General features: G+C 54.4%; 1 protein-coding gene across 4 annotated transcripts; it reads right to left on the bottom strand.

Annotated features, from left to right (window-relative positions):
* Positions 1-390: 390 nt before the first annotated feature.
* Positions 391-15610, bottom strand: IRF4 (interferon regulatory factor 4). 4 transcript variants are annotated; one of them, XM_033863753.2, is made up of 9 exons: positions 15469-15610; positions 13979-14255; positions 12647-12833; positions 11769-11857; positions 11065-11206; positions 8910-9017; positions 6325-6678; positions 3816-3928; positions 391-1257 (listed from the first exon to the last, which is right to left on the bottom strand). In XM_033863753.2, exons 2-9 carry the CDS (start codon positions 14192-14194, stop codon positions 1114-1116), a joined length of 1353 nt encoding a protein of 450 aa, XP_033719644.1. In that variant the 5' UTR covers positions 14195-14255; positions 15469-15610; the 3' UTR covers positions 391-1113. The 4 variants fall into 4 exon arrangements, with proteins under 4 accessions (XP_033719644.1, XP_019800773.1, XP_033719645.1 ...); XM_019945214.3 differs by having other exon boundaries at positions 11065-11209; positions 15469-15609; XM_033863754.2 differs by lacking the exon at positions 8910-9017 and having other exon boundaries at positions 11065-11209.
* Positions 15611-22774: the final 7164 nt, after the last annotated feature.

The raw sequence follows: 22774 nt of genomic DNA, 5'->3' as shown, positions 1-22774 counted from the left end.
TGCTGAGCCTAAAGTAACAGCAGTTATTTCCCGGTGTGACAGAAACACAGCTGCTAATCACAGTCTAAATATCTCTACTTTCCCAGAAGGAACAACAAATAAGCGATCAGGTTTAAGTACGCAAGTGGAGATCTTAGTAATTCTATGAAGAGCTGTATTTGGGAAAAGCCCAGCATTTTTAAGGCCCTGTCAAACCGTCACTGGCATGAGGAAGCATATAATATACCAATAAGCAAAAGCAGCTCACTGAGCCTGCAATTACGCAATCTGTGAAGCCCTGTCCTCCCTTCCCTACAGGACTCGCCACCGGGACAAGTAGGGGCTCCTCCTCTTAGTGTTGCCGTGGTAACTGGTCGCCTACCAAACAAGCAGGACCACGTGTCAACCACGTTTCAAAAATACACCTTTAGTACTCGGATTGCTGAGCTGTCTTTTTTTGTTGTTGTCTTTAAGAAAAAAAATTTTAGCAATAATTTCTATAGAACGAGAGACAGAAAGACAACTATCTTAACAGTCATTGGTAGAAAAAATGCTCTATTCAGGGCGGCCCTAATGCTTTTGGCTCAAGAAAACACAGCGGAGTCTCGCCTACTAGCTTCTGGGGCCATAGGGAGTGTGGATGGGAGGTGGGCGGGGGCCATCCTGGGGAGGGACCCCCAGGGCTGAGTCTGTGTCCTTCTATCAGCAAGCATTTCCTACAGAGCAGCCGTCCACAGGTGTCGGTACACTTCTCCTGTGGGCAGAGCAGACTCAAACTTAGGCTTTCCTTCCCTGAGAAGCAGAACGGCTCTTGGGTGCCTTCATGCCGTCCTTAGTGGTAAGCACTGAGACACAGGTTTCTCAGTCTTCATGCAAGAGAGAGTCCACATCAAACTGGACACGGCATTTCAGTAAATGTAAACACATTTCAGTCAGTTTTCACATTATCGTCAGGGTCTACAGAAGACCCTGAATACCATTCTTCCTTTTGCAAAAAGCTCATCTGTCAATTCAATGTTTTCCTCAGGTGTGGGACTGAAGCCCCAGTTCCCACATTCCTCAAAAGAAAAAGTAGGGGCTCAGTCAGCTGTTCTCTTCATTTACAATGAAGCAACGTCTCTGGTCTTGGCGTCCTCACTCTTGGATGGAGGAGTGGCGGATGGGCCTGTGGAAATCCTCGGGGCTGCTGACGTGCTCGGGTAAGTCGTAGCCTCTCAGGAAATGTCCACTGTTTTGCTGAGCAAAATAATACAGCTGCCTGGCCAGCAGAGGCTCGACCTTTAGTGAAAGATTGAAAAGAGATGTTACTGAGTTCTTCTATCTAACGTCCTGCAATAACCCTCCATACCTAAGGATACAGTCAGGTCTAAAGTGAGGTGCTATGACTCATCGAAACACGTCACACTGGGAGCCTTCTGGAGAACTGACTTTGTGTGAGTCCTCGCATACACCAGCCTATAAACAGAATATACTTAATTCTGGGTTTCCCTTGAAGGGGAAGGGAAAGCTGGTACCTGTAAACCAGCCGCCGCTTGAAACTTACGTTAAACTAGGACTGAATGAAGCTAATCGGATAAAACGACCAAGTTAAAGGTAAATTTAAGGTAATCGGGTAATTTAGGCCAATGGATTTATTTTTCCACATCTGCAGTTTGACAGGGATGAGGGGCTCAGTGATTTACAATTCATGGATGACCTGGTAATCTGTATATTTCTAAACCAAAGATAAAAGAAAGAAAGAAGCAAAACCAAACAACAGCAAAACTGCTACTGTGGAAAAAGAGAAGTTAACTGACCCAAGATTCCTCTAGTTTGGCTATTAGTGTGGACCACATTCACCAGAAAGTATCCAACATTCAGCTTTTCCTGAACTTGCAGCATCTAAGAGATCCGAATGCTTTCAGCCAATCGATTGTGCTAGTCACGTGAGCCTTTATGTTATTTGACATAAAATGACTTAAGCGTAACTCATCTGAGGTAACTGAAGTAAATTAAATCCATAATAAAAGGAGCAGGACTCCTGGGTGCACACGCATCCGTCCTCCATCACCTCGGGCTCATGGTCCCAGCTGGGGCTACGTCCTCACCAAGCCAGGCCGGTGTGTCCAAGCCCTGAGACTCAGACGCAGGGGCTCACCACCCCTTTCAGAGATGTTACTCACCAGGACCGAGACTATTTAGTCCTTTGACAGTTGTTAACAAGAATCAGTTATTATATCAATAAATCTATCGATCGCTGGAGAGAATCCATGAGAAAACTCTAAAGTTTGTGGGGACTATATTTCTGTTTATTGGTTGGTTGTTTTTTGATTTTATAATCAAGAAGCAGGGGATGTGTGTTTAAGGTTAGTGTTTTATTTCAGAGTTCAATAAGGAACATTATTAGATGTACCACAGTGTTCATTGCAGCTCTATTTACAACAGCCAGGACATGGAAGCGACCTAAGTGTCCATCGCCAGATGAGTGGATAAGGAAGATGTGGCACATGTATACAATGGAATATTACTCAGCCATAAAAAGAAACGAATTGAGCTATTTGTAATGAGGTGGATGGACCTAGAGTCTGTCATACAGAGGGAAGTAAGTCAGAAAGAGAAAGACAAATACCATATGCTAACACATATATATGGAATCTAAAATAAAAATGGTGCTGATGCACCTAGGGGCAGGATGGGAATAAAGATGCAGACCTACTAGAGAATGGACTTGAGGACACGGGGAGGGGGCAGGGTAAGTGGGACGAAGTGAGAGAGTGGCATGGACATACATACACTACCAAATGTAAACTAGATAGCTAGTGGGAAGCAGCCGCATAGCACAGGGAGATCAGCTCGGTGCTTTGTGACCGCCTGGAGGGGTGGGATAGGGAGGGTGGGAGGGAGGGAGAGGCAAGAGGGAGGGGATATGGAGATATATGTATATATATAGCTGATTCACTTTGTTATACAGCAGAAACTAACACACCATTGTAAAGCAATTATACTCCAATAAAGGTGTTTAAAAAAAATAAAATAAAATCTGACTTGAATTCTGTTATTATTTGATGTAACTTTTTACCTGTTGCTGCCCATTACCTGGGCCCATTAATAACCCTTGCAGGTATGTAGCAATACAGAGTCTTCAAATTCAAAAATCTTCAGTATTCAAAGCTCTGTTTTCTGTGGCAAATTAATGCTACATGTTATCTATCTAACCCTTTTTCTTTCCTTTTCTGTGAAAGATGTTTACTTTGCACAGGTGAATGCATCTTAAGCTCTGCTGGAGAACATGGCCGTGGCCTGAGCGACTTGGCGTCCTTGAGAGATTTCACGCCTCCAAATAGCATATGGCCCTTGGTTTCCAAAAATTAAATAGTTTCTAAAAATGCAGAGATAAAAGAGGATTTGGGGGGACATTAGGAGGGGGCCTACAAAATACTCAAGTCAGTGGACAGCTTCCCACTTGGGAAAAACTTTCCCTTCAAGTGAAGATCAGCTGGTTGGCATTTTAAAAGCAATATTAAACGTGAAGAATTTTAAAGGGCAACTTTTAGCATCATCCTTTTAAAACCCTGTAAAATGGGAATATGACAATTTCCTTGAAAAATAAAAAAGATGGGATGGGTGCCGCCCAGGGCTGGAGGTCACCCCCAGCGGTGATGAGCACATGTCCAGGGCTGGGAGGCACATGGCCCTTGGGCTGCACCCCTGCACCACTCACTGGACACCTTCCCTCCCTCCATCCCCTCTGCCCAGGTCCCTGGACACTTACTTCTCATCTGAACTCCTCTAAATGGGGCCCTGTCCCTGACGAGGGTCAGGGAAACTCGAACACCCGAAGGTGACTGGACACTCACGTGAGCAGTGATGAGCTTCCGTTGCCTCTGGGGATCTGGAAACTCTTCCCCGAAGCACAGCGTCACCTGGAACCTTGGCAGAGGCCGGCCATGGTGAGCAAAGGCTTGGAGCTCTGCAGAGAGCACAAGAGAAACCACTCAGAAAGCCAGCCGAGCGCTGGACGCAGGCTGGGGAGGGAGCCCACGCTGACCTGGAGGCCAGAGCAGGGGGGACAGTGGGAGCAGACGCAGGAGTGCGCACGCCCGTTCACGCGGGTCTCTCCCACGGCCCCGCCTTCACTTCAAGGGGGCCACGCACCTTGCTCTGCGGCCTCGGACCCAGAGGAGGCGAGGGCAGCAGGAATGGGTGAAGGAGGAAAAGGAAATGGAGCCAAAAGAGTCCCTCACGCACGGAGAAAATGTGCTTTAAAATCAGACTTTTCTGACTTGAGCCAGGATGACTTAGAAACCTCATCTCAGAGCTGCCGAGCCCTCAAACCCGCGGTCCACGTGACTCGGGCACCGCAGAATCTGGGAGGCTGAGCCCATCAGGGGCAGCCGTGGGTTTGAGAAGGGAGGGCGGCGCTGGACGAAGCGCCGGGCCCACCTTTGTGGATGCGTGTCCCGAAGGCGCCTGCGTTCACCCTGACGGGACGCTGTCCCTGCCCACCCTCAGGCCTCCGGCTGTCCTGCTTGTCCTCTAGGGTCTCCTGCTTGTCCTCAGGTCCCCAGAAGAAGTGTGCTCACGCAGGCGCTAGCCCGTCTGCAGAGCTGCGGCTGCCGCCTTATCAGACGTGAGCCGCTGCACGGCGGGGCTGTCCCCAGCAGCCTGCGGGGCCTGAATGGGTGGTTCTCAAAGATTTCCACTGTTCTCTTCAACCGAAGAAAAGTTTCTAGCTCACTCACTGGACCATTTGACTTCCTGCTTTATTCTCTTCCAGAATTCAAATCAAACCTAACCGACTTCGGCAGAACGTGTGCAAAGCTTCCACAGTGCGAGGTGGGAGGTGACACCCACGCCTGTTGCGTTGGCACAGTTCTCTGAAAAAGTCGGCCGAGTTGCCTGGTAGCTCAAGAATGTTCGCGGGAATCCGCGACTGTGGGGCTGGTCTGCACAGCTGCAGCTCTTTAGTTCACAGTTTCCTCCTTGAGCCTCAGTAAACACTTCAAGATAAGAGGTTGCCCTGGGCACAGAGGAAGCCGCCAAGCCAGAGCAGCTCCTGGTCGCAAGCATGAGCGAGCACACCGCCCCCGGAGGCCGACTGCCGGCGTCCCGCCTGCCAGAGAAGCGGGCCTCTTCCCTGGATGAAGCCCCCGGCCCAGCATGTCTTCTGCTTCCAAGACCCACGGCCTCGGAGGAGATCCAAAGGCAGGGCTCTTTCAGACCCCAGAGGTGCGGCCCTCGGCCCCTCCTCGGAGCCCCCCTCGGTCCACACGCTGGGCCCCAGGATGGACAGAACAGTCTGCTCGGAGGCAGCTCGCGGCTTGGGTCGGGGGGTGGGGGGGGCGGCTGCCTGGAGACCAGAGCCTCGGCTCTCCCTCTTCCTCCCGTTTTGCCTCTGGGGGAGGGTGAGTCATCCAGGGACATGTTTGTTTGGGGCAGCAAGAGAATTTGGAGGAGCCTGAGCAAATGTGGGCCACTTGAGCCCCAAAGGCTGAGCGAGTGTCTGGTGGTGGAGCTCACAGGCGCTCTGTGCTTCACGTGAACTGAATCACGAAGCAGCTTCAGGGAAAGGAGGGGCCCGTGACAGCCCAAAGACACAGGGTGTTTCTGAGGACGCGCCTGTATGAGAAGAGTTAAGAATGAGGTTGAGGAAGGACGGGCAGTAGCCAGCAGGGCAACCGCTTCTCCGTCCAGAAGCAGCACTGTGAATGGGGACAGCTAAGTGGAAACTCCGGACCACCTTCCACCAGAAGGTGGCCGAAGGCCTCACAAAAGCCGGCCCAGGGCTGACTGAATTGTCATGAAATCAAAACTGGGAAAACAAAACCTACTGGTTCTGGAAAATGTGATTTGAAACCTAGAAACAACTCAAAGCCGTCTCATAATTTCCCCTCTGCAAAATCAGTTCAACACGCTCGCCGTGGTCCCAGCTGCTGGAAAGCATCTGCTCGGGGTTGATACGTCTCAGAACCACGGACGCTCACAGTGTACTTATAACCCTATGATTTTTCTAGGACCCTTAAAAGAGCTGGAACACCAACAGGTGTGCTTGCTGAGAACACACTGGCCGGTGAAGTCTGAAGCTTGTTAGTTGGTGAGTATTGGATGAATCCCGGCGTTTCAAGACCTCAGCCTGAACCACAGCCCCCGACGATCCCCCTCCACAGCCCTTCTGATGGGGTGGCAGGCGGACCAACAGGAGACCTACTCTGGCATCGGGCCCCGCGGGCTCAGGGCCTCACAGAAGGAAGACCTGCTGGGAGTGGCCTGCGGCCTTCGCCCCCTGTGGCAGGCGTGCCGTCTCCAGCTCCGTCCTCCCCAAGCCTCACAGGTAGGGCCCATTCCGGCACACACGCGCCCGCTCACCTGATAAGAACTGCTGCGTGTCAAAGAGCTTGCAGGCCTGGTCCCTCTCCAGCTTGTTGGGCCGGTCGCTGCACAGCGCCAGGGGCCCGTCCCAGTAGACCCTGCTCTGACACAGCCTCCTGGCGTAAAGCCCGTCGGGGGCCATCCAGAGCACCACGCCCCTTTCCAGGTGGCTCAGCAGCTTCTCGATGTTCTTCCTCTGGCCGTTGTCCTCCGGGTAGGGAAAGAGGACCTGGTCCAGGCTGCTGGCGTCATAGGTGTGGGCGTGGGAGAGCCGGCAGCCTTCGGGGCTGGATGTGGTCAGCTCTTTCACCAGGACTTCCCGGTAGTACAGGCAGATGTGGAGCCGGCAGTCTGCAAACACAGGCCCGTCGGGGTCAGTGCTAAGGAGTCAAGGTGCTGGTGCCCCCCAGGATGCCAAATGACTGCCCAGAGCAAAGTGTCCTTGGTGGGACGCTCGTAAGAAGGGGCCTGGGGGACGGACGTTGCAAGGCCTTACGTCCCTCCCGGAGACTCACCCCGTGGTGGAGAAGCTCTGTACGAGTCTGGGTAATGTCCTCTAGCTCAGCATTTTCCAAATGTATGGGACATGGATTTTTTTGGGGGGCAGAGCATAGGGGTGGTGATGGCAACACTTAGGTCTAATACAGCGAGTCGTGTGCCGCCGAGCAAAAGTTCATTTTAAGCACAGCGATCGGTTTGGAGTTTGGAAGAAGTAAACCCTAAGTTTAAATAATTTCTACCAGCAAAAAGAGTACAATGGTGTTTCAGGAAAAAAAAGCAAATATGTCCACATATCCAAAACTACCCTAAAATATCAATATGATACCGGTTACATTAAAAAAATTATACACATCCAAGTATGCATTGAAGTTCTGGGAAGCATAAGCCTTGACAGTGGTGATCTCTGGGTGGTGGGACTATGACGTTTCTATTTTCCATTTTTTGCTTTTCTGATTTCTAAATTATTTTTCCACTGTATATGTACCACTTGTATAATAAAATTACCTCGTGAGGGAAACGTCCCAAGCGTAAAGTCCGCTGAGACCCACTTCACTTTGTGTTTGAGTCTGAGGCTGGCTCTAGAACTGTGCTTCTCAAACACTAAACGAGATGAACTCATTTTTGAAACTTTGCTGATTTTAGAACCTTCTTTAAAATGCGACCCATGGGCTGAAAGGACCAGGCCAGGTTTGCCAAGGGCCACTGACCTGGAGTGCCAAAGGGCTTCCCGAGAGGCAACAGCTCCCACAGTAACTGCGGGGTTCAAACCTGAGCGGGTGGCAGTCCTCTGATCAACGGGCCAGGCTGCTAACTAGTCTGTACTGCGCACACCCAGAGAAACCCACAAGAGCCTCTCATCCCTCAAGGGCAGGTTTTGAGACTCAAACAACCCACATCACTGCCTCAAGCCTCCTCTGTGACTCCTGCCGCTGTGAACCCCGAGGAGTGGGTGTCGGCCACTCGAGGTTTCATTTCACTGAACGTCATCAGAAATCACGAGGTCATGGGGATATAAATAGCTGTTTATTTCCTACTCTTCAGGCACCCACACAAGTCTTATGTGCTCAAGAAAAGGGTTTGAAAGTTCCTAAAAACAAACAGGCCTTTCTGTTCAGAAACCTCTCCTCCCTCCACTGTCCAGGAGCAACTAAGAAGAAAGGCAGCAGGCTTCCCTCAGAGTCTCAGAAACAAAAGGAGCCTAAGGGTGGGCAGCTCCCCTGGGTGCAAGGCCGGTGGGCCAGCTCCCCTGGGTGCAAGGCCGGTGGGCAGCTCCCCTGGGTGCAAGGACGGTGGGCCAGCTCCCCTGGGTGCAAGGAAGGGCCCCAGCTCTCCTCTCCTGAAACCTTGAGAATTCAGCTTGTTTTCTGTCGCTCATTTTCAAAGAGGCCAGGGGGCAAGGTGAGAATTCTGAAGCTTAAGCTTTCCATTTTCAATATATGCAAATCTCATTTTAAAACAATCAAAACATTATCTAAAAAGTAAATATACGTACACTACACGTGCTCAGTAAACCTCAGGTATCTTCCTTAAAACAGGAGAGACCGCTGAGGTATGGGGATTCCTTTAGAGAGAGACTCTAAAAGCCAGATCTGATCTGTATTTGTTTGCAAGACACACGATGCAAGATGCTCCTCACCGAGGCACCAAGCGTGCCGAGGACGGAGAACCCAGAGCTCGCGTCCCGGGAAACCGACGGGGCCACTGTTTGTTTGTGGCTAAGCCTGCGGGGAGGATGAGCTTTCCAAAAACGAGCAGCCCCTGCGCTGTTGCAAGAAGCTGCACTGCGTCATGGGGGTGCTGGCTGTAGGGAGACCCTCGGTAAACGGAACTGGAGGGTCCGCACATTCCTGGACAGTCAGACGCCAGTGCAGAGCTTAGAATGACTCAGTTCAGACCAGCCTGCAGAAGTGGATCAGGGTCCGAAGCCGGCCTCTCGGTGCTAACTGTGCTAACCTCGTTCTCCCAGCTGGGAGTCAGAGGCGTCCACCCGCTCCAGGCCCCAGCTGAGCTCACCAACCCCACGAATCCACCCAAAGGTGAGGGGACCCTCACAGACGCCGCCTCCAGGGAGCCCCACTCACCTGAGAGGGCCAAGGCTTCGGCAGACCTTATGCTTGGCTCTATGGGGATCCCCGGGGCCTGGGACTCGGGCGGGGCACAAGCATAAAAGGTTCCTGTCACCTGGCAACCTGCATTTGCAAATAAAAATCAGATGCGGCCTAGACAGAGCCCCTCGGAGGCAGAGGGAGCGGAGGCGGCTCCCTGAGGGGGGCCCGCCGGTCCCCGGGGGTGCACCAGCCCGGTGGGGGAGGGCCTGGGCCCTCGAGAGGCAAGGAGGCCGAGGTCCAGTCGGGAAAACCAAGGCTGAAGGAGGGAGGAGCCTTTTCACAGCCGGAGGGAAATTGGAGTCGCCCTCTGTCATTTTCTTCCTCCCTCCCTCCCTCCCTTCTTTCCTTCCTTCCTTTCTTTGTTAGTTAACACCTCCGCGCCTCACCTCATTACCTGTGTGTGTGTGTGTGTGCGCGTGCGCGCGCGCGCGCACGCGCTGAGAACATTTCAGACCTACTTTCCTAGCGACTTTCAATACAGCAGAGCATTGCTAACTGTGCTCGCCAGGCTGAAGCCACAGAACGTATTCATCTCCTAACTGAAGTTTGTGCCGTTTGACCAACATTCCTCCGTCACTGATACGCAGGGTAACTGAGGCGTGATTCACCCGTTCACACAGCAAGTTCGTGGCAGAGCTGTGAGCCCAGGTCTCTCTACATGAGATCTGACGCCCAACAGCCGGATCAAAACCCTGCCCGTGGCTTTGTCCGCATTCCCTTCGCCGCTGCTTCTGGAACCAGGAGGGGCTGAGCCACGTTCCTGCCGGCACAGCTGCCGTGTTAAATGTCAGCAGAGAAAGAGTATGTGGTAGAACCTCGTTGTGCTGGGGTGTCATCTAATGTCACTTATGCTTCAAGATATGTCCACCAGTCTACCCTCTCAGAGCTCTAGGCGTTGCCTCTTCACCAGGGTCACTAGTTCAGCAGAGCTCATGCCCCGGACCCGGGTCTGAATTCCAGAAACCCGTCCAATGTCAGCTGATTCCCTCACTACAGTACGGAAAACAAACCTTCACTGCAACTCACTCTTGAGAAGCTAATAAAACCAAATTCTCAGCTTTTTTGTAAACATGCCACGCAATACAAATCCTAAATAATGGCATACATCTTCAATCCCACACGCCAAGAGTGACCCGGACCTGGCTGGAAAAATACTCCTAGAACCATCTGTGTGTTGACTGATCTCAGGATTTCTATTTCAATAACAGCTCAGAAGTCCTGCAAGCTTGTGCTTTGCTGCACGAACGTTCTGTGTGAGATCTTCTCTGCACTTAGCAAATCAGTGCTTTCGCTGAGAGATCTCATCCTCGTGTCTGGGGAAGGCCTCCGGGGGGACCACATCTAATCTCGTCCAGCACCAACACCAACCGGGCGCCCTTTTGTGGAGACCTTTTCTGTTTTCTTCATAGTATTTATTCATCCCCTTCTTACTATCACCTCTAATCCCAGTGACAACTGCCGTGGGCACACCACTGCCTGAGAGAAAGCCACCAGCGCGATAATCTCCTGGTGTCCCTGTGGAGGGGTGCCTGGGCTCAGCTGCAGGACGCTGACTTCACAGAAGTGTAGGCAGAGACAGTCAGCGTTAAGGGACAGTCTAGTCTTCTCTGGGAAGACTGACAAAACCGACTACTTTTTGCCCAAGGTTAAAACATAAACTTTAAGATTATTCAGGAAGGAAGAAACATGTTAACTTACTAAGTAGCTAATTTAAAACATATAGCCAACCAGTCTGAAACCTGACACCCCGTCCTGCGTGGCCTGGCTCCGGAGCTGGGAGACCTGGAGTTGAACCCAGCCCTCACTCTCACCGAGTAGCTTCGGGCACATTGCTTGCATTCTGGGAGCGAATCCCTATACAAAACAGGGCAGTTTTCAGGGGCCTGGCGAGATCCCTGCAATGCTTAAAGAAGGTTCCACGAGGCAGCCCGAGCCTGGGTCCTGGCACACAGCAGACCAGGCATCAGTGAACCTTGGTGTCCTCCTCTGGGGGCCTTTTTCCTCCTTCACCGCATGCGGGGCCTTTCCTAGCGGCTCGGAGGAGGTGAGAGCCGTGGGACGGCACAGAGGACAGACCAGGCGGGGCCAGGCCCTCTGGCCACAGGAACTGCCCCAGCTCCCTCCTTACCGTTTTCACAGGCTGGGCCTTGCCAGTGGTGGCTGCGAGGCCCGAAGGTCACAGGACACTGGTACGGAGTCTCCGGGTGGGGCTGATCAGGGACGAACTCTCTCCAGCCTCGGTCGTGGGGCGGAATCATGTAGGTGTGAGCCTGCTGGAGGGGCCAGAGGGGAGCTGGGGGGAGAGTGACCAGCCCGGGGATGGCCTCGGGGAGCCCCCAGACTCCTCGGGAGCTCCCTTATCTTCCAAAGAGGCTTGGTGGAAACCCGCCATGAAGAAGCAAAAGGCACAATGGAGACAGTGTTGTAAAGTGATGACCTATGTGAGGCTTCGTCATATGGGTAAACCTGGCACCAAAGTACCGCAGGGAAATGTGCCTTCCTTTACCAGCAAAGTGAATAAAACAGAGCTGTGATTCACATCAGAAGCGTCTGCAGGGATCAGCTGCCCTGCGGTTTCACATGATAAAGCCCTGCTCCCAAAATCTTGGACTCTAAGGTCGGTTCCCAGATTTCAGAGTCTAACCGACAGGCAGACACACCCACCTCCCCTCCCTAACTTCCAACCAGCAACACCAGGTGGAAACTGAGCCGTTCATCCAGTGACCCGGGATTTGGTTTGGCAGATTGACAAACAGCAGAAACGGAGTTCTGCTGCTTTGCTTGTAGGTCTCTGCCGGGGCCTCCCCTCCTGGAAGCCCTGCCCCCCCGTACCTGGGCTGGGAGTGAGCAGTAAGGAGCCGGCATGCTGTACGGGCGGCTCATGGGCACCTGTGGCTCCTCCAGGGTCAGCTGCTTCGCTCCTGAGTGTTTGGGCGAAAGGGAGACGCACAGTGTTGAAAACGGGAACTGGAAGGGCTTAGAAAAATACCTGAGAGTTTAATTCCTAGAATGCAGAACACAGTACTGACAAGTAAGGCGTTTTTCTACAGTCTCCTTGGGCAATTGTTTATCCAGGCCATTAAACTGGTTCCCACAAGGTCCAATGTATGTATGGAGCATAGTAGAGAAACAGATACATAGTAGAGAAACAGTGCGTGGCGGGCCTTGTGGCCTCGAGGGCTCCCCAGCGAGATGTGCGGCTAGTGAGGTCACCTAGCGGTTTGTTTAAATTGCAGATTCCCGGGCTCTACTCTGACACACAGGTCAGGATCTCGGCAAGTGGGAATGTGAATTTGAATAAGCACCCAGTTGACCATGACACACTCTAAAATTACTATGAGTGGTAACAATATTCGGAGCTTGAACGCTTCCCTTCTACAAAATGGCTAATCACGAGAGACTGATGGATGAGTAAAGCTTCAAACAGCTTTTCCATTTTTGGCTTGGAAATCTGGCCCGTATCGTAGTGGAACTACTGCAAAGCACACACACATGCACGCACACAGGTAGAGACCTGGAGTCTGAGAACTTATTCTGCACTAAAACCACGAGAATTTCAATTTATGACCCGAGAACTTGGGCAAGTCGCCTGCTGGGCGTGACTGGGCGGCTGAGGCAGGCAGGCTATAAGAAGCAGCAGGCAGAGAAAGGGACCCTCACAGTGAAAGTGAGGCGTTGAAGTGCCCGGCGGCCCGACCCAGGAAGCCCACCTTTCTTGGCGCCCTCAGGCACGATCCTGTACACCTTGTAGGGCTCAGAGATGTCCAGCTGGCTGCGCTCCACCAGTTCCTCGAAGTCGTTGCTCTTGTTCAGAGCGCATCGCAGACGTGTCTTCCAAGTAGGAGGGTCCGGCTTGTCGATGCCTTCCCGAAACTTTCCTTTAAATAGCGCCCAAGCCTGGTGGGAAGGAAGAGGGGAAAAAGTTAAAATCCAGGTCTTTCCAAAGAGAATCTGGGAATTGCATTTGTAAAGGAAAGAATTGTGTCAGGGGCTTCAGGTTCACACTGTTGCCCAAAACGTGGGACAGAAAGACAGCAGGTGTTTGTAAAAGGCGGGTGAGATTGGAGGACCCCTGGAAGGGCTCCAACCACAGGGTCTGGCGTGAGTTGGCTGGGAAGCAGGGACAGAGCTGTGGGGTGAGGGCCCACCCATACAGCACCTCTGGACGTCAGAGGATCTGAGGTATTCTGCACGCCAGTTCCCTGAGGAAGTCCCCTTCGCCTGCTCTGCCCACTGGTGGTAGGGCTGGGCCCTAATGCGCAGGTCGCTGGGTAAACTGCCCAAGGGGGAAACAGTCAGGACAGCGACGCACACACAGAGGACAAGAGAGAAACCCCCAGACAGACCCTGAGAGGGACAGAGGGGAGAAAGCGGAAGGGAGAGAAACACAAAGGCGATGGGGACGGGAGAGAGACCAGCACAGAACTTTCCAGAGAGACTTGGAAAGAGGGAGTCAGACAGAGACAGTGAGACATTGGGAGACACACAGATGGAAGGACCAGAGAGGAGAGAGAGGTAGGAGAGTGAAGGCCGGAGACAGAGAGTGAGAAGACGAAAAAATATTCAGGGAGAGACGGGAGAGAACAGACGCAGAGGAGCAGAGACCCGACAGTGAGGGGCACAGCCCAGCACACCCACCGGCGTTCACAGAAGGGGAGCCTGAAACACAGACGCGTGTGGATCAAGGGAGGCGAAGAGGGATCCAGAGGTTCACAAAGAGGCTCCGGCGGAAACAGCGGTGCGGCCTGGGACCGCCCCTCTCCCTGGTGGGCGAGCCTCCGGCGTCTGACCCTCGGGGTCTGCGCGCCCCACACGCTCTGACTTGGGACCCGGTCCTCCCTCTGCGAGTCACTAGAGAAGCTGAACCCTCTCCTTCTCCCAGGGCTTGGGGCGCTGGCCAGCCGGCGCTCCGGGGCGCCCGCGCGTCCCTCCCCGCTGAGAACCGCCGGCCTGCCGGCTGCGCACTGGGCCCGCGGAGCCCGGGTCAGGTCGGGACGCGCGGGCCGCTGCCCCCCCACACCCCCAAGCCGCGCCCCAGGCACCTTGAAGAGCGCGGCGTCCTCCTCGCGGTTGTAGTCCTGCTTGCCCGCGTGCTTCCAGGGGATGCGGAAGATGCTCTTCTCCTCGTTCTCCCACACTAGCCCCGGGTACTTGCCGCTGTCGATCTGGTCGATCAGCCACTGGCGGAGCTTCCCGTTGCCGCAGCTCACGGAGCTCATGCCGAACTCGCCGCCTCGGCTGCTGCCCTCCAGGTTCATGTCCAGCGCGCCGGCACAGTCCCCTCGCGCGCCCAAGATCCGCTCCTGCGCCCGCTCTGCGCTGCGGGGGAGAGGAGGGCCGCCCTCCGGTAATGACCACGAGGCCCCGGAGTCTCCGAGGCGGCAAGGCGCGCGCTACCGAGTCGGGGGCGGCTAAGGTCCCAAGAGAAGGCACCTTTCAGCCGGCCCGGCTGGTGCTCTGGGCGCGTGCCGTCCTGCCGCCTCCCCGGAGGCCGTCCTCCCACCCCACCTTCCGGACTCTCCATTCTTGTCACGCCCCGCAGCCCGCGCGCAGCCCGCGCGCTGCCCAGACTTGCGGCTCTGGCCTTCGCGCACCCACCGACCCCCTCCCAATCCCACCGCCACCGCGCGTGACACTCTGCGCACTCGTAGTTGCTGCTCCCCTGCCCGGGCCCGAGCCGAGGCCAGTCCATTTCCCGCGCCACTGTCAGTTTCCACTGGTGCCCTCTCCCAAGTTCCCACTCCCTTGGTGGCCCGGCGTGTCTCGCACGCGGGCTCCCCTTCGGGCCGGCGTTCCAGGCGCGCGGCGCCCGCAGCTCCCCCCGCGGCCTTCGCCGGGACCCGCACTCTCTGCCCCAGCACACTCTTTTGCCCCTGAGCCCCGGCAGCTGGCGACCATCAGGGGGGCCCCGCGAGCCCCAAGAGGCAGAGAGCGAGCCAGCCTTAGCGAGCCGCGCAGCCTCGTAGCGGGGGATCCCCGCGCGCCGAGCGTCAGCTGGAGCCGGAGGCCGGCCGGGGAGAGCGGAGGCGGGGAATGTGCCGGGTAGGGCGAGGGGTCGCGGAGCGCGGGGCCCGGAGCGGCCGAAATTCGGAGCGCCTCTCTTCCACCACCAGCCGGGAAGCCAGAGCCTGAGGCCGAGGTGAGTTTGAGCCCCTCAAGGAGGAGCAGGGGAAGCAGCCCCGGGGCGGGGGGACCGTCCCCCGCGGTTAAGCCTGCCGCCCGCTGTGGGTTCCTTCGACGGCCCCACCTCGGCCACGCCTGGGCCCCGACGAGCTCGTTATCCGACCCGGTCCACAGCGTGGCCTCCCCGGGCCCGGGCTGGGCCGACCCGTGCGCGCCGGGGCCGCGGGAGCGCCCGGCCAAGAGCGGATGGAACGGGCGTCGGGGCGACCTCGAGGGGCGTGCTCCCTGCTGGCGACGACGCTGGGGCCCCTGCGCTGCCCTCGAGATGGACCCCGAGACCTCTGGCCTCGCGGCAGGTTCGCTGTGGTGCCCGCCTCGCAGCCGTGCTCCTTCCCGACCCAAGTCTTACCTTGTCCCCGACGCGGAGCTGAGGGCGGCGGTGAGTCCCAAGTTCAAGCAGTGAAACTAAGCCTCCGAAGTGCGAAAGAGGAACTTTATAAAGCTTAAAAGCCCCGCTTGGGGCGGGGCCTGGGGCGGGGCGGGGCGAGCCGGGGGCGCCTCCTGGCGGGACTGGGGGGCTGCGGGCGCAAAGCTGGGCGCGCGGGGCCGCGCTGGGGACGCACCTCGAGTCGGGCGCACGGGAACCTCAGTTGGGCGGTTTCCTGCCAAGGGCAAGGCGCGAATGGGGACTTGGCCTGCGCGCAGGGACTGCGGGAGGCCCGCCGGTAACTAACGAAAGTCGCTACAGCGGCGCTGTAAGAGCGGGTAGCAGGGCCTGTGCAGGAGCGGCAGTCCGGCGCGAAGGGGGCTTGGCGTAACCAAAGACGGAGGACTGTCCACATCGAAGACCTGCGGGTAGCTGGGGGCCACCCTTGGCTCGGCCGCTGTCACCGAGAGCCCCGCCCCTCCGCGGTGTTTAGAGAACGTCACACTCATTGAAAAGAAAAAAGGAGATGTCCCAGATCCTTGAGCTATGAACTGCGGCTCACCCACTGCCCGCATGTTTGAAACGCTCACATACGCGTGCGTCTCTTAAACGGGTGAATTGCAGTGACTCAGACTGCACAGCCCCCGACGTTTTGATTATGGCCACAGGAGAGAACGGGAAGGGTCCCCGAGCATCCAAGTGCCTAACTGCTCTGGGCTTCACAGTGACGTAGTTTTAAGCTCAACCTGGTAAGAAACAATTTACAAGTGGGGTTTTAAATGTCCAGAATAGGAACAATATTTAAGCGGAGTGATTTTACTTCATTTTCCAGGATCTCCTTAATATCGAAATAAACTCCCTGAGCACCTGCCCACTAAACTCCCCCAGAGCATCTTGGGTGCTTCAGCATGTTTGTGTAGTTAACAATTTCAGGTAAACCGTCAGATCACTGGTTTCTATATGATTTTAGACCACCACCATCCCAGGTCAACACGCAACTTTTGAGAAGCTTCTGATTTCACTGATTTCTCAGTTTTTCTTTTAATCTTATATATTGGGCCGTTGTCTCCTACCCAAAGAACAAACTAAGTTCAGGTTAGAGCAAAACAGGCATGAGGTGCAGAGTGGGGATGCTCTTCCTCAAACCAATGACTTTCTCAGAAATTAACAGGATGCCATGTTTTTATTCACTTAAGTAAGTTTTCCATTATCAGAATCTATGTAATAAACAACAGGTTTTTTTTTTTTCAAAGAAAATTATGGTCACAGAGGTTTTTCTTCTTCTTTCATGGATTCATTCATTCAACAAATATTTTTCGAGCACCTCTGCTTATTACGAACCGTCCTTGGCACCTGGGATACCTCAGTGAACAAAGGGCACGTCTTTACACTTTAACCGGTGCTCGCCAGCAGCAGACGGGAGATTGCTAAGAACAAAAATGGCACACTTGAGCTGTTTGCACTTTCGCACACGTGTCCTCCGCCCAGACTTAGCTGTTTCAACATTCTCCTCACTCATCCGCTTTCAGACGTTGAAAACCACGTTTACCTTGTTTTAAAATGTGATTGCAAACCTTCAACGCCATCTTCTGGTTTACTCATTTGTCATATTGATCTACCAGAAGTGGTATTTTCTCTTGTATCATGAGGCGGATACAAAGAATAGTGTATGTTAATCACTGAAACTCTTGGTGTCCTCACTGGCCCTGGGAAGTGGTGGGTGGTGACAGGCAGGGCCCGCCGGCTGCTCACAGAAGACTTTTCCATCGTAGTCACAGTTGAAAGAGAAATGACAGAAGTTTTGAAGTTGGCCCTCCGCCCCCAACACTTGAGGAAATCAAAGTGCCCCTCAGTGAAAGACTAGACATTATCTTCAAAGGTCACAGCTTGTAAAAAAGTGAAAACAAGTAAGGACGCAGGTCATTGAATGTCTCTCCAAAACAGGGCCGATCATCGTATTCTGTGAGGAGGTGACTTACTTCCGTGAATTGTCCAGACGTGGAAGTGCTGCTGTGGATGCAGCCCAGTCTGAACGCCAAGGCTCAATTTTCCTTTCATATTTGTTGTAAAGAAACCGTAAGAGAAGCTTAATTTACGTAAATGCAATATTTTACAAATCAATCTTTTAAAATTATACATTCGTATGCAAGAAAAGTAGTTTAGAAAAACCCATACTAGACACAAAAAATAAATTATTGAAACCCTTGTTGTGGATAAACCTATTCTCTCACTAATTATTCTTTCAGAAGGAGGGAACTAAATGTATTAAAAACAGTGCGATGATATCATTGAAAACATTTAAAGGGCAGTGATTTTTAGTTACTTGTAAAAAAGCAGGAAAATACTAAAAATGGTGCAGTTCGTATAAGATAAAGGGCTCCTCTAACGCTCTCTGGCTGTGTGTGTGTGCAGTGCTGATCGTTGCCTCTGCCCGTGGCATCCTGTGTGGCAGTGCTAGTATATTATTACTGGATTATTATGTCTTCATATAAATATTAATATATACTATGTAATAGCACAGTGATATACGGTAATATAGTAATACGCTGTAGTATACACCATACAATATGCTCTGACACTACAGTGATGTGGTGCTCGTGTGTCACGGCACTAGTGTAGTAGAGCAGCGTCCTATCGTGACATAATGCTGTAGTGTGTAATATGGTATTCTTACTGCATGATCTTATTAATAATTAAATGCTCGGGTGTGGGACAGCTGGTTCAAGCTCCTGAGGCCTTGATGGACTATTTAAGGGAAGTCTCACCTTCCCGCGTGCAGCGGAGGTGACAGCTTTCTCGCCTCCCAGCGTGCTGTGATAACGAGACAGTGCTGAGCCCATGCCTGGCACATCCCGTGTTCAACAAGGCAAGACTATTATCACTTACATTGTGCTTCAGCATTTAGGGAAGTTTCATAGACTTTATCTCGCTTGATCTCCAACCAAAGCTGCCCCAGGGGGCAGGGCAGGCAGTGCTCAGGCCCAGGTACAGATAAGAAAAGAGATTCAAAGGGGGTCTGCTGAGTTCCACATGGCTTACCCTAAGACCCGTTCCGTCCTCTGCCGGGGTCTACAGGCCCTTGGCTGCCTGTCGCGATATCTTCCAAAAGCAGCCTCTGAGCGCAGGCCTGTCAGCCTGGTGGCACTTGCACGGCAGCCTGGCCCCTCCCGTGAGCAGGCGAGGCGCAGTCTCCCCACCTCTTCTCCAGCCTCCGCTGAGGCTGGAAGCAGCAACCACTGAAACTTCTTCCAACCCTAAACAACTGTTTTCTTCTTTCGGCTCTTAGAACCAGTGGCCTTTCTGGTTACGGTAAGTTCAGAGTAAGAAAAACCGCCTTTTTTTGTTTTAAAGCCACTGACCTGTCTGGTCTCCACTTCATTCTTCTCCATGAAGCTATATTCACTCTGAGGAAACAGGTCCTGCTTTCAAATATTTAATCCTCTGGGAAAATCTAACCTTATAAGCTACTTATACAGGACAGCAGTTAGGGTGGAATGCTCTGGAAAAGAAGTTGTATGTTAAATGCTGTCACAGCACACCCAGTTTATAGGAATTGAGTTGAACTTGGTAATGTGATGAACTCCTTGGCAATACCAACAGGGCACCTAAACCTGGATCTTTTTTCATGCAGAACTGTATACACTTTCCTAATTTAATTTGCTAAGTGCCCTGCATCTCTTCAATGAATGAGCTCTGCAGAACAGCCTCGAGCATTGGCTCTGGGACCCTGTAGCCCATTGGCAAGAGGACAGCCCACTGCCAGGCATATAGGAAACTGGACTTGTGATTTTAATCAGTTGTGTAGTAAAAAGTCACAGAGTCAAATACACTGTGTAAGCAGCGGTTCCCTTTTGTCTCCTCTTCTTGCCAGTGTTCTGAGAAGTCTCCTATGACGCGTCCTTTCTGTGACTCTACGTAAGCAGTGACGTGGCTTTAACAAGGGACCTTACGATTCTGCCAACTCCCTTCACCAAGCCAACAAAAGGGCAAATGGTTTGCAAAGACTTTGGGCAATTTTCTGAAAACTGAAGCAATAGGTGAAAAGCCAGTTCCTCCCATTTGCAGCAGTTCACAGGCTGGGTTGTTGTCCAGCTCAACCCTCCTTCCAGCTGGACGCTGTGAGGCACACTGTCACTTGTCGCATAAGAGGTGTCACTTCTGAGACCTGAGGGTCCTGTCGGTGGCAGCTTGTGACAGCCGGTTATGCCCCAGTACCCAGTCCCCCAACCTCAGGGGCTTGGAACCACGCAGGGCTGCGTCTTGCTCACGCGAGTCATTTGTCCTGCTCGTCACCGCTCTGAGAACTCAGGCCAACAAAGCCGCGTGTGTCCAGAACCTTCCTGGCCACAGGTCAAAGAGACGGGGTCAGAAAGAGCCAGTGCTGTTCTCTGAGCTTTCCTCTCCCCGTGACTCCTGCACCCCTGGTGGAAGGAAGGAGGGCCTGGTGTGGCCTGGCTGAGGCAGGAGCCCAGCGGGAACCCAGGGAGAGCGACGGCCTCTCGGACCAGGGTGCGTGGAGGGTGGTCAGAGGAGGGCGGCAGCGCGCAGGGGGCGCGGGTGCATGTGCGATGAGCTCGAGCTAACGTGACTGGAGTTTCCAGGATCAAAGATAGCGGGTGAGGGTCTTCACTGGTGGCGCAGTGGTTGAGAGTCCGCCTGCCGATGCAGGGGACGCGGGTTCGTGCCCCGGTCCGGGAAGATCCCACGTGCCGCGGAGCGGCTGGGCCCGTGAGCCATGGCCACTGAGCCTGCACGTCCGGAGCCTGTGCTCCGCAATGGGAGACGCCACAACAGTGAGAGGCCCGCGTACCACACACACACACACACACACACACACACACACACACACACACACACACCATACACACACCATACACACACACACAGACACACACACACACCACACACACACAGACACATACACACCACACACACACACAGACACACACACACACACCACACACACACCATACACACACACACACCACACACACACCACACACACCACACACACACACACCACACACACCACACACACACCACACACACACCACACACACCACACACACACACACACACACACACAAAAGATGGGGTGTGAGGAGCAGGTTGGAGGGGGACCAGACGGGACGCGGGGGCACCCCTCCCTGACGGGTCTCTGCGAGTGACGGCACTGCTGCTCCTAACCACCACCCCCCTCCACCTCTCCAGGTTCCCTGAGCCACGTGCGTGGCTGCAGAGACTGTGGAGTATGCAGGTCCCGCCCCTTCTCCCACCACCCTCCCTGCCCAAGGCTTTCCTGCCCTCCTTGGTGCGGCCGTCGCTCTCTCCTCCTTCCTGCGTGTGTCCGGCATCTCCGTGCTGGGTGTTCAGACTGCTCCTGTCTGTCTTCCCTGAAGGTCCCCCGCAGCGGCCAGGGGACCATCCCAGGTCCAGGAGCACCACCCCGCGTGCCGCTGGTCCAGCCCCGCACACCCCCGCCAGGCTGTCTGGCAGCCTGACCCCAGCGGCCAGCCAGGAGGAGCAATGGGGCCGAGCCTGAGTGGGCACGTGTTGTCTGGCGGAAGAGGGGCCTCTGCATCGTTTCCAAATAAGGGGAGCAGTAGCCTTCGTAGGAGGGGGCACTCCTGCCAGCTCAGAGAGTCCAGGGCAGTCAGGCGGGTCGGGACTCTGCCGCGGGGCGCAGTGCACGTCTCCTCTGGACCTCCATCCTTATCTGTGCAATCCGCTGACGGGATGCACCAGGCCAGTCCCCCTCGGTCTGGTGGAGGGCGTGGCACCTGTCCCTGAGGTGAAAGCAGGAAAGCCCACACTGATCCCGGCTTCCGGCAGGGGAATCGAGGCCTGGTGTGGGAGCTGAGGGGCGGTTGGCACGAGCAGGGCCACGATCCACCGGGAAGGGGAGAGGCTGGCCAGAGAGGAGCATCGTCCCTCTGCTGCCTGGGGAGATTCACAGATGGTATGTTCGGCTGGAAATCATTGGTTCCTCCTTTGCTCTGTGCTTTGCATGTTAGACAGCCTCTGACACACAGCCGTTAGGTGCTTCATACACATTAACTGATTTTAGCAAGAGCCGCTAACTTTACTTTAACCTGGACGTTAAGCACCTCAGAAGATTCTCTTTCAGCTACTCTCCACACGTGGTTAGCTTAAAACCTCTGAACGCCTTTTCTTTCTAATGTTGTCGGGCCTTCATTCGTGAATGCAGATGACTAGCCCTGTTGGAGACGTGCGAGAGGGCGACCAGGCCAAGTCAGACGCGATCTGATTCAGGGGCTCAGCTACATGCTCCTGCCAAGCCACCCGCAGCTGTGGAAGCGGACACCCTGGGAAATGTGACGTGGAATTCCTGCTTCCGAGCTCTGAATGAAACAAAGCCTGGCGCTGCGAAAGTGGGGTCTCCTCCAGGAGGGTGCATGGCACCTGACACTTTCCCTGGGACACTGAGGGCGAAGCGGGGCCTGCCCCATCTGGTTAGAAAGCCCAGCCCGGCCCCCAGACGTGGTCTGCCCTTTCTGAGCTCAGGGACGTGCCCTGGCGCTCCCCCCTCCCCACGCCCAGCAACGGCCTGACACGTCAGACAGGCTCTGTGACGTGGTCAAGGGTAGTTTCCCTGGTCAGTGGGGAAGTGAAGCGAGTGCTATCATTCCATGTGAGAGGTGAACACTTGTGATCGAGGGGTAATTAGAGGCACAGATGTCAGCAGAACAAGCTGGTCACTGAGGCCACCCACCTTGCGGATGCCCGCAGCCCCCTGGCCTCGGACCCTTCACCCGGCCTTCCTGCCAGGCCCCCCGGGACCAGCACCTCCACACCTCCACGTGCCCCTCCCTCGCTCAGCTGGCCCTAACTGAGGAGCAAAGCCACCTGCCCTCGGCCACCTCCTTCACATGGAGCCGAGGTGCTTCCTCTATCAGCGGGGTTCCTGCCCCGCTTGCACTTGCCCACAGGCCACAGGAGTGTAAGGAGGGGTGGCTGGAGGTGCCCACGCAGAGTCAGGTCCTGGTGACCCGACTGGCCGATCTGCCTCCAATCTTCAGAGTTCTGAAAGGTCCATGTGGCCAAGGTACTCATGGCCCCTGGGGAGTGACGGGGACAATCTGGACAGTGACAGACGTTTGGCTTTGTTGAAAGGCGTACGTCGTGGTAGGTTGATTTGCATGAGGCTCGGACCGCACCAGTAACAGCCCTGACGTGAGCGGCTGGGATGGCTCTGCCGGGACATGGCTGAGGTCTCTGGCAGGCGGCGAGCTGTCCTCCCTGCTGAACTGGTGGGACCGTCCTCCCC

The sequence above is a fragment of the Tursiops truncatus genome, chromosome 10 (genome assembly GCF_011762595.2).
Source record: "Tursiops truncatus isolate mTurTru1 chromosome 10, mTurTru1.mat.Y, whole genome shotgun sequence".
Classification (NCBI taxonomy): Eukaryota; Metazoa; Chordata; class Mammalia; order Artiodactyla; family Delphinidae; genus Tursiops; species Tursiops truncatus.
This window is presented reverse-complemented; position numbering and strand designations above follow the sequence as displayed.

Excerpts from the sequence above, each read along its gene's own strand:
- IRF4 (XM_019945214.3), bottom strand. The coding sequence starts at position 14,194 with ATGAACCTGGAGGGCAGCAGCCGAGGCGGCGAGTTCGGCATGAGCTCC. Across the intron at positions 11,858-12,646 it reads GCCTGAGGGCGCCAAGAAAG|GAGCGAAGCAGCTGACCCTG; the intron begins GTGGGCTTCCTG and ends CCAAACACTCAG. Across the intron at positions 1,258-3,815 it reads GGAAGCTCATCACTGCTCAC|GTCGAGCCTCTGCTGGCCAG; the intron begins GTGAGTGTCCAG and ends CTTTCACTAAAG.